Source organism: Entelurus aequoreus, linkage group LG03 (assembly GCF_033978785.1).
Source record: "Entelurus aequoreus isolate RoL-2023_Sb linkage group LG03, RoL_Eaeq_v1.1, whole genome shotgun sequence".
NCBI classification, from domain to species: domain Eukaryota; kingdom Metazoa; phylum Chordata; class Actinopteri; order Syngnathiformes; family Syngnathidae; genus Entelurus; species Entelurus aequoreus.
In genome coordinates this window covers 55,904,640-55,916,443 of record NC_084733.1, presented here as the reverse complement: position 1 = coordinate 55,916,443, position 11,804 = coordinate 55,904,640, and the positions used below count along the sequence as shown (strand labels likewise).

At 41.7% G+C, this 11,804-nt stretch overlaps 1 protein-coding gene across 1 annotated transcript in view; it reads right to left on the bottom strand.

The window, feature by feature from the left end:
- Positions 1-64: 64 nt before the first annotated feature.
- Positions 65-11,804, bottom strand: part of LOC133646648 (muscarinic acetylcholine receptor M5-like) — a 141,043-nt gene continuing 129,303 nt past the window's right edge. Inside the window, exon 5 of the mRNA XM_062042233.1 lies at positions 65-3,771. Within this exon, the coding sequence (XP_061898217.1) occupies positions 2,172-3,728 (1,557 nt within the window). The 5' untranslated portion in view covers positions 3,729-3,771 and the 3' untranslated portion in view covers positions 65-2,171. The remainder of the gene's footprint in view (positions 3,772-11,804) is intronic.

Below are 11,804 nucleotides of genomic sequence, written 5' to 3'. Positions count from 1 at the left end.
ACACTTTCCATCAAGGGTAAACTAGCGACACAAGCGTCAACTCCTAATAGATGATAAAAACACATTTATTTAGAAAAGCATGATTGAACATGATCAAGATACACAGAAAATGACAACAATGTTTTGCCTGTACATAAGTGTACATTGCAAAGTGTAGGCTCCCAGCATTTCACCAAAAGTACTTGGTAACGTGTTTGGCCACAATACTTCCAAATTTTCTAGATGATAATGAAAGCATAGAAAAACTAGAACATTTCAGTAATCCAGTACTAAAATGAAATATACTGAGGAACAGTTTTCAAAGTGTGAAACCAGCCCCCCCTGGGAGGCGCCAGAGGACCATCAACAGGCACAGCAGCTTGAGAACACTATTTGGGCGGTGTTTTTAAAATTGCCTTGAAATGTATATACTGTAAGGTGAATGTGAGGAAATCATGTTTTACCATCTTTTACAGCCTAGCTGGACAAAACAATATATTAAGAACAGCAGCAATATTAGCTACAATATAACATATACGGCCAGTGTACAGTACAGTATACAAAGAAAGATATTAGGGGAGGCTACAACTGTTTCACACTTTTAAAAAAAAACTAAACTATACTGCTCCCTTTGTTGACATTTCTTCCTATAACTGACTTGTATTTGGCTTGGCTAAAAAAAATGCTGGATAGGCTGGACTTCAGTCATAAGGTTTTAATTCCTAAAACGTGTATAGTATCTTCGCTGTCCAATGCAAAGTATGTATCTTCATTTGTCTATGACTAAAAAAATAAATACAAATTAGTTTAAAATACAAATGTCTTATCATTAGACAAAGTTCAATGATATTTAGTAGCCCATAAATGACAATAGAAAAATGTTGACACGTGTGATAAGGCTTGAAATTACAGTCCTGTCTAAGCAAGCAGGTTCTATCTTTTAGAGCCATTCTTAGCCCTTTAAAATATAACAGAAACAATGCCAAATTGAATCTTAGCATTTTTAGTTAAAGGTGCCACCTATTTTTCCAACAATAATAAATAAATATCAAATGTATATATATGTAAATGGATTGCTCAAAATCTAGCCTTGAAGCTGGAATTTATACTGTTTAAAAATACTTTTAGTAAGCCCAGTTTTATAACACGCCGTTTTGTGACCGCAGCTTTAATGCCAATAAGCAGTGTTTGTAGTGTGTGGCTACAAGAAGCGCGACTGTACTCGTTATCAACTTCATATATTACATACAACAACGTCTAATTAACTGGGACACAAACAATAGCAACATTAGCATATGTTAGCTACAGTGTTAACATTACAGTCACATACATGGCATCACAATGGTAGCTTAGCATAATCATTGAAGAAAAACAAAATGATGAAACTTCCGTTGGTAGCTGACTGATATTTGCTCTTGGCTTTATTTCAAGATGTGTAGTGAAGCCTCTTATGTTGTAGTTGCTTTTTACAAAACTGTCCTCCGTGAAGTAGACGTATTGACAGGACGGGCTCATCTAAGGCGGGTCAGAAGTGAGATCATACACATTAGGGAGGAGGTTTTCCCTTCATCTGTGTGTCATGAAAACCCAGAACTTCTAAACAAGCTTGAGGGGACTTGTTACTTTTTACATCATAAAAAGTAGATTTTGCATAACAGGTGACCTTTAAAGGGTAAAACATGTCTGTGACATTTTGTGCAGCCCATAGAATTTGTTTAATGCGAGTAATCACGACCGAAATAATTTACATTTCATACTAAATTATGCACTGAGATTATAAACATAGTCCAGTGTGGAATAATGTTGGTTGTTTATGTCAGTTTGTGCATGCAAGAATCAACCTTCTTTTTACCCCCACCAGGAGGTTATGTATTCGCTAGGGTTAGTTTATCTGTTTGTTAGTTAGTTAGCAACATAGCTCAAAAGGTTATGGGCAGATTTTGATTAACCGTTCAGGAAATGTCAGAATGGGATAAGAGCCAAGTGATTAGGTTTTGGGGGTGATCCGGATCACTGTCTGGATTCAAAATTGTATTTTCTCGAGATAGGGCCTGGCAGAGGTCTGCACTCTCTGAGTGTGTTTCTCATGTTAACATGTTTTAAAGCTAATCACAACCATACATAAAGGGATGATTGAGCAGTAATGGACATACTGCACAGTGTCAGAAGAATATTTACACTTTCTAAATAGTTCAAGTAAGTTTGGTGCCAACCATTGGGTTTTGTCCGTACCAGTAGAGTTTCTCCTCAACCCTTTTCTTCTTCCACTGGCAGAGTAGGAGCATGCGGAAGGTTTTTTGGAAAGTCTTGTTACAGAGGGCGTAGCACATGGGGTTGACGGTGCTGTTGACATAGCACAGCCAGTAGCCCAGGTGCCACAAGGAGAGCGGAATGCAGTCGGAGCAGAAGGTGGAAATGAGCACCATGATGTTGTAGGGCGTCCATGTTAGGATGAAGGCCAGCAGTATAGCGCTAAGAGTCTGAGCTGCCTTCCTCTCTTTGATCAGCACCATCCTCTTCCTCTTGGTCATGTGGTTCTTCAGCGTGGCGTCCATTGGCTTGGACACCGATGGAGCATTCATGGACTCTGCTGAGGAGAAAGTGGCTTTAGTGTCGGCGTTTTTGCTCTGGTGCATCGCCAGAGTGTCTTTGGTAGTCGGCTTGAACTTGTACGACATGCACTTGCCGCTTCTCTGAGAGTTGCTTTTGGGGGGAGTTTGGAAGAAGCTGTCCTCGTCGTAGCTGCTGAGCTGCTCGCTCTCGTTTCCTGCAGTGCTCTTGCTGTCCTCGCAGACGCGGTTCCCAAACGGAGGCTGCGGGGCCCCAGGAGACACAGACCTGTCTTCGTCTTCCGAGGAGGCATAGCTGTTGTAGGTGGTCAGCTGACCAGCTTTGGACCACTCCTCATTGGTGAAGGCGGTGGACTTGGCAGCATTGCTCTTGCTTGAGGAAGACCACGAGGCTTGGTTGCGGTCATGCGATGCAGATCTTAGTTTACAGCTAAAACACGATTGGATAATTCGAGGCTGGGTGACGTCAGGCTCTGTGGTCTGGTTTGCTCCCTGAAGCTCTGCTAAATCTTTGGTCCTTTTTTCTGTTTCTTTGTAAATCCGACAATAGAGGATGGTCATGACTGACACGGGGATGTAAAACGCTGCTATCGCCGTTCCGAAGGTTATTATGGGCTCTGAGAAGAACTGAATCTGACATTGTCTCTCAGGGACAGTTCTTTTTCCAACAAAGTATTGCCAGCAAAGAATAGGCGGAGCCCACAGAACAAGAGACACCAGCCAAGCCAAACCAATCATGATGCCAGCCCGTTTGGGAGTCCGTTTGGCTCTGTAGGTCAGAGGCCTCGTAATTGAAAAGTATCTGTCAAAACTGATCACCAGCAGGTTCATTACTGAGGCGTTACTGGCCACGTAGTCTACAGCCAACCACAGGTCACAGGAGAGGTTCCCCAAGGCCCAGTAGCCCATCAGAATGTAGGAGGTGTACAAGTTCATGGAGAAGACGCCAATGATGAGGTCTGCAGCAGCAAGACTTAGCAGGTAGTAATTGTTCACCGTCTTCAGCTGGCTGTTGACTTTAAAGGAGAGCATCACTAGGACGTTGCCCACTATGGTGATCAGGCTGACTATGGCGGACACGGTCGCTATGGTGATCACTTCCCAAAGACTATGAGTGACCAGTTGGATGTCTTTGGTACTGGTGTTCACTGTGGCATTTAGTGCACGCTCCCCATCCATGTTCCTGTTCTTAGTGACGTCTCATGACTGCACGATGCATTTCCTGTAACGATAAAGAAGAATCAGATTACCTTTATTTAAGGATGGCTACCAAATTCTGTACTTTTATAGGCACAGACCGAATTCTGTCAGTACTACCGGATATCGATTACTTAAAATCAAGCGATGTCATATGTTGATACTTTTGTTGCACGTGACATCACTTCCCTTTGCAGACTAAATACCAGCTCTAACACTTGGTGAGTAAATAAGCATTCAAGCCAGGGGTCCCCAAACTTTTTGACTCGGGGGCCGCATTGGGTTAAAACAATTTGGCCGGGGGCCGAGCTGTATATATATATATATATATATATATATATATATATATATATATATATATATATATATATATATATATATATATATATATATATATATATATATATATACAGTATATATATGTATATATATATATATATATATATATATATATATATATATATATATAAAAAAAATCACAAGACTATTTCATCTCTACAGGCCTGTTTCATGAGGGTTTCCTCAATCATCAGGAGATTTTAATGGAAGCATTCACATACCATGGTTTATATAGGGCACAGAGCGGGTGGGTACAGACAGGCGTAGGGGCGTGGTGATTGGCTCATGTGTTACCTAGGGGGTGTTTCCTTCTGTGACGGCATGCTGATACAATTTCGCTGCGCTTGTTGAGGGATGACAAGTCTGGACTGTATATAATAAACAGTTTCTCTTTTAAGCATAGGTTGCATCTTTTATTACCACTGTTGTAAGGTGTGCTGGATGCAAGAATTTGCCATGTTATCGAATATTCAACATTATTGTCTTTGAGATTCCAAATGTGTTTCTGAGTTCTGTAGTGTTCCGCAAGCTTTTGCTTCTGAAAGAGGCTTTGTGATTATTCCATCTGGTTTTGAATGCTCCCTCAGTTAATCCTACATATGTGTCGGATGTGTTAATGTCCTTGCGTGTTACCTTTGCTTGGTAAACAACTGAAGGTTGTAAGCACCCCCCGTTGAGAGGGCAATCAGGTTTCTTGCGGCAGTTACAGCCTTTGTCGGTTTTGGAGTCGTTCTGCCTGGTGGTGGACGGCTCCTTTTCAATTGCTTTATTGTGGTTTGAAATGATTTGTCGTATGTTGTTCATGCAGCTGTAGCTCAATTTAATGTTGTTCTTGTTGAATACTTTTCTTAGGGTGTTGCCTTTGGGGAAGTGTTTGTCGATCAGGGTGAGGAATTTGTGGCCAATATTAGTTGAGACTTTTTTGCTGTATGGGGGGTTGTACCAGATAATGTTGTTTCGTTTTCTGCTCCTTTTTGGTTGGTTTCCTGGCGTGGGTTCGTAGGTGAGGGTGAAGTTGTATCCGCTTTCATCAAGTGCTTTTTGGTACGGGGGGGTTGCTTTGTCGAATTCAGCTTTGCTAGATGACAGCATCGATAGTCTTTTATTAATACCGGTAGGTATTCTTTTCGTGGTGGTGGGTGGGTGGTTGCTGTCATGGTGCACGTATTGGAGTGTTGTGTTGGGTTTCGTGAATGGTTGGTAGCTGTTATTCCTCAGGTTGAAAGTGACGTCGAGGAAGTTGACGGTTTGCTTGTTGGCTTCAATCGTGATCCGTAGGCCGTTCTCTTTGAAGATTTGGCATATACGCTTCTTGGTATTCCCGCTGCTTCTTGGCGAGGCGCGACACACTGCCAGTCCGTCGTCACGGTAAATACCAAGGTTCAGGTTGAGGCTAGCGAGCTGGGAGAGGAGGAAACTTCCAACAAGTTTGCACGTTTCTGCTCCGTCAAAACTCCCCATAGTGACGTTGAATGTTGAATTGTTCTTTTTTTGCCATAGTGTACCGTTGCGGAAGAGTATGGAGTTCTTTGCATGGATGATGATGTTTCTTTCGTTGCCTGTGATTGAGTCGTAGTCCGAGGCAAAGTCTAGTGCTTTGGTCAGTAGGTCTTGTGTGATGGAAGGGTAAAATTCTTCGACATCGAAGGAGATAAAGTTGTGCTGTTGTTTGTCTTGGATGTTGCTGAACCATTTGATTACTGCTGCTGTATTTCTCCATTGGTTGAGTGGTGTTTCGTCCGTAATTTTTGTGTTGATTCTGTCCAGGATTATTTTGCTGATTTTTCCTATTTCGGATTTAGTTGGACCACAAACCCAACTTCGCAAATAACCCATCATGCCGACTAATAAACCCAACTAAACTCTGTGTTTACTAACAAGACATCATGGCGGCGCAGAAGTCGAGTTTCTTAACATGGAGATATTCTCACTACTTTTCTTTTGTCGAGCACAAAGAAAAGAACATTTTAGTTAAATGTAAGTTTTGTCTTGGATCAAAGATCCTATCTACTGCTCAAAACAGCAATTCAAATCTGCTGAAACAGCTACAAAAGCAACATGCTTCAACGACGAAGCTAGTAAAGAGAGACACACTTCACCACCCACTAAGCAACTGCGGCTGGATTTTAACGGAGGGACTGCTAGCCAGGACAACATTGATGGAGCCATTGCAGCGTATGTGCTAGAAGACATGCATGCTATTTCTACAGTGGAGTCACCCGATTTCAGGCAGCTGGACACAGTGGACAGTGAGCACATAAACATGAAATGCGAGCTAAAGAAAACACTCCAAACTCTGCCTCTGCTCATCATTCAGCACTGAAGGTACACACTGTCAATTCTCTTGTATACACTTTCATTCTAGACTTCTAGAGTGTTTGATTATCACATTACTCTAAATGTACAGACTATAAAGTTCACAAACATAAAGAGGGATCCTAGTGGGCCAGGCCAATCTTTCCTTATCTCTAAACTAAAACTAGGGAAATGCGTAGAGTGTAATGGGCTTTAGTACAGTGTTGAGCTCCTGAACACATGATTTTATTTCAACAATTCCTTGAGTGAAAAAAGGCCTCGTTAGGCGTGTGTGTATAGCAGTATGTGTGCGGTATATAGTGACATGACATATAATCATGTCATGTGTGCCTTCCTTGGGTGAAGCCAGGTTTACAGCTATGTTGTGACATGTTGTTATTATGCGGTTTGTTACTTATGTATGTTATGTTGCAGCTATTTAAAATAGTTTTGTCAATTTGTTCTGGCCCAAAATAAATTGGCCCTTTGAAACATATCTTTGTCTTTGTGTGTTGTATGTAGACCACATTGCTTAGCAGAGTTCAGTGATGCAAATGCATGTCAAGTTGATCAACAGTTTGTATTATTCTCCAGTGCAATAACAGTACTGAAATGAAGGCTAAAAGGGCATTAATGGGAGCATTAAAAAAAAAATAAAAAAAAGAAGTAACTAAATAGTTACTTTTCACAGTAACGCATTACTTTTTGGTGTAAGTAACTGAGTTACTTTTGAAATAAAGTAACTAGTAACTGTAACCAGTGTTGGGTTAGTTACTGAAAACCAGTAACTAGTTACAGTTACTAGTTACTTCATTTTAAAAGTAACTCAGTTACTAACTCAGTTACTTACACCAAAAAGTAATGTGTTACTGTGAAAAGTAACTATTTAGTTACTTCTTTTTTTCTTCTTTTTTTTTTAAAGCTCCCATTAATGCCCTTTTAGCCTTCATTTCAGTACTGTTATTGCACTGGAGAATAATACAATCTGTTGATCAACTTGACATGCATTTGCATCACTGAACTCTGCCAAGCAATGTGGTCTACATACAACACACAAAGACAAAGATATGTTTCAAAGGGCCAATTTGTTTCTGGCCAGAACAAATTGACAAAACTATTTTAAATAGCTGCAACATAACATACATAAGTAACAAACAGCATAATAACAGCATAGCTGAAAAGCAAGAAAGGCACACACTACATACACAAAGCCTAACCATGCATTTTTTTCCTCAAGGAATTCTGACACAAAATCATTTCTGAAGCCCAGAACACTCTACACATTTCCCCTGTTTTAGTTTAGAGATAAGGAAAGATTGCCCTGGCCCACTAGCATCCCTCTGTGTGTTTGTGAACTTTATAGTCTATACATTTAGAGTGATGTGATAATCAAACACTCTAGAAGTCTAGAATGAAAGAGTATATAAGAGAATTGACAGCAACGTTCCCTCTAAGGTGCGCGCCTGTGCAATTGCGCACTGCTCAAGCGTCTTCTGCGCACGGCAAATCTATGCCACGCATAAAATCAAATAAAAAAATAAGCGCATAACAATTTTCGACACACGGACACGACAGAGAAAACACTTTTCGTCATCCTTGTTCAAATATTGTAACGTCTGTCGAGACGCTTTGAGGACATGAATTCCATCCATCACTTTACTGAGCAAAACTCTTTATTGTCGGCCATAAACGCATCAACAAAACATTAGTAAAAAAAAAAAGATTTCTAGCAAAAGTGGTCATTTTCTGCAGTACAAACCAGACCAAAAGCAACTTTGTTATATCAACAGCAGCCGCTCGCTCTTTCTCACTTGCGCCAACACATGCACATATGGCACTTAGCCAGTGATGCCTTTACAGACACACAAAAAGTCGGACAACTCCAACACCACACATAAAGTGTCATTCCAGGTGGTTACACTATGATTTACCAATCAAATGTGTGCTTATACTAGTGTAATTTATTAGGAATCTTAATTTATAAATATTAATCATTAAATGCTGTTAGTATATTAAATAAATACTAATAAAAATATATTTTTTACAAACAGGAAGTTGCAGGAATGTACACATGATCCCCTGCTTACATCTCATTGTGCAACATGAGAATGTTTTAATGGGAACTAAATGCAATGTCTGAAAGGGGTACAAATTATTTCCAAAGCAGGACCTCCACCCAGACAAACAATACAAGTACACAGTTCATGAAAAACAATATTTGTTGTTATTGTCATTGTAAGTGGGCCTAAACACTTATATTACAAAATAACCTCATGGAAATGACTGCTGTCATTTGATTATAATAATAAGAAAATGTTGTCTGTCTATCTGTGTTGGCCCTGCGATGGGTGGGGACTTGTCCAGGGTGTACCCCGCCTTCCGCCTGAATGCAGCTGAGATAGGCTCCAGCGACCCCGAAAGGGACAAGCAGTAAAAATGGATGGATGGATGGAGATTGAACTTGTTATTTAGTCAGGTTTGGGACAGGTGTGCTGCTGGTGTAGCCACAGTGTGCACGTCTGATGTTGCTCACATGGGCTCCACTGAATGCTCAGGGAGTTGTTGTGTTTGCTCACACACATGAACAATTAGAGGGAACATTGATTGACAGAGTGTGTACCTTCAGTGCTGAATGATGAGCAGAGGCAGAGTTAATCCTTAAGTGGTGGTGGAGGTGAAGTAGCATTGGAGTCTATGTCTCTCTTTACTAGCTACGTCGAAGCATGTTGCTTATGTAGCTTGTTTCAGCAGATTTGAATTGATTTTTTGGGCAGTAGATGGGATCTTTGATCCAAAGCACAATTTACATTTAACTAAAATGTTATTTTCTTTGTGCTCGACAAAAGAAAAGTAGTGAAAATATCTCCATGTTAACAAACTCGACTGCAGCTCCGCCATGATCAGACACGCCCCCCCCCCCCCTCTTCTCTCTCTTCCCTCCCCACACTCACACTCACACTCACACTCACACACACAAAGAGCACACGTCTCTCTTCCTCGGCTTGTGACACAAGAAGAATCAGAACGATGACACTGCAATGCTCCGATAAAACACACTTTATACTACATAAAAAGTAATGTAAAATAACGCAGTAACGCATCATGTAGTAACGGTAACTGAGTTACTGAATATAAAAAATAACGTGTTAGATTACTAGTTACCGCCGAAACTAACGGCGTTACAGTACGTTTTTTCAAGATGGCGCCGTCGTGTGTGGCTGGCCGTCTACCGCTCTCAGTCTGGTTTCAGTTTTTGTTGATTTTATCCTACTGCACTAAACAGTTCGAGTCTCTGCTGGTGTATGATCGCCAAGAATTGTTGTTTTTTCGACCACCTATCAAAAATAACTGTTCTTTTGATCTTGGTGGTCCAAATGTTTTGCCCCCGTTGCTGTCAGGAATACCAGCTCACCTCTTCCGGGTTCCAGCCCTGAGCTTTCCGCGGAAGCGTCGCCGCGGTACCCGTAGTGGCCGCCGGGTAAAGCAGAGAGTGCTGTTGGCGTGCTCTTCCAGCGCTGCCTGGACGGGAAATGGATTAAGCGGTTCCCTTGTTGCTTGCTGGCCCTCCGTGGATCCATCGGGTTACCCTGTACCGAAAATCGGCCCCGATGAGAGACCGGGGACGCGCCGCACCCGCACCTGCTCAGCCCGGTGCCGCCAACGTGGGGTGAATCCCTCCAATTTAAAGTTGTTGTGCCGGGATTCACGGTATGCTGCGACGCCGGTCTCATCTCCTGCCAGAATTGGTCTGGTAAACGCCAGATCAGTGGCGAACAAAACGTTTCCACTCAGGGATTTCTTCGAGTCACGCTGTCTGGACTTCATGTGCATAACGGAGACGTGGCTCGGTACCGGTGAGTCCAGCGTTTTCTCCGAACTTCTGCCGGCAGACTGTTGCTATTTTAACTCTCCTCGTGCATCAGGCCGTGGAGGAGGAACGGCGACACTTTATAAAAATGACTATAAATGTAAGCAATGCTTTCCTTCGTCATTTTTTGCCAGCTTTGAATTTACTTTATTTGAGGTGTGTCGCGCTGACGCGGTGATGTGCGCTGTCATTTACCGCCCGCCCAAATACAATAAGGACTTCATCAATGACTTTTCGGACTTTTTAGCAGGAATTATGCCCCGCTATGATCGTGTCCTCATTGTTGGAGATTTTAATATCCATGTATGCTGTCCCGACAAACCACTGGTGAAGGATTTTTTAAACCTTATTGACTCTTTTAATTTGACACAGTTTGTGTCTGGCCCCACACACGGACGTGGTCACACGCTTGATCTTGTCCTTTCATATGGTCTACCTGTGTCTAACTTGGACATTTGTGACAATGTGCTTTCAGACCATATGCCTGTCATATTTGAGGCCAGTTTTAACCGCTTGACAGCTGGAGCGCGCGCTCCTGCTCGTCTCTGTCGAGTTTTTAACCCTTCCACTGCTGGTCAGTTTATTACTGCTTTTAACCAGGTTTTTTTACCCTCTGACTCTGTTTTTTCTAGCACAGAGTCTGTTTTTTCTGACACTGAGAAACTCAATGTATTGTTTGACTCCACCTGTGACACAGTCTTGAACTCAGTGGCTCCTTTAAAAATCAAAAAGGCCAAAACTAAATCAGAACCCTGGTTTAATGAGAGAAGCCGTGCGATCAGACGTGAGTGCCGCAAAGCTGAACGCAGGTGGAAGAAGGACAAGCTTCAGGTGTCACTCCAGATTTTAAAGGACTGTTGGCATCGATATCAGAGCACAGTAAAAGAGGCAAAAAGAGAACATTTGGCAAACATTATTGCCTCAAATAGTCTTGACCCTCGTGTTTTATTCAAAACCATTGACTCTGTTCTTAATGCCCCTCAGCCTACATGTTTGGAACCCTCCTCTGAATTGTGCAATGCCTTTTTAAAGTATTTTATTGATAAGATTGCCACAACGAGGGCTCTCATCTCTGTTCCGACCTCTGACCCTTCTGTCCCGTTTAACTACTCTGCTGTTTTTAATCAGTTTGAGCAAGTGACTCTGCGGCAGTTACAAGAGTTAACTAATCATATGAAGCCCTCAGGTTCCCCCCATGATGCTGTCCCTCCTACATTTTTTAAAGAAGTGTTTTCTTGTATAGGGCAGCCTGTTCTTAACATTTTAAATAGCAGTTTGTTTTCTGGTGTGGTTCCTACCAGTTTTAAACACGCTGTGGTTCAACCACTTTTAAAGAAACCTGGTCTGGACAGTTCAGTTTTAGCCCATTTTAGACCCATTTCTAAGCTGCCTTTTCTCTCAAAAATCTTGGAGAAGATTGTTTTTACCCAGTTAAACACTTTTTTAGAGGACTCTGATATTTTAGAAGTCTTTCAGTCTGGGTTTAAACCCCTCCATAGTACAGAGTCAGCATTAGTAAGGGTTTTTAATGACATCTTTCGAGCAACAGACTTAGG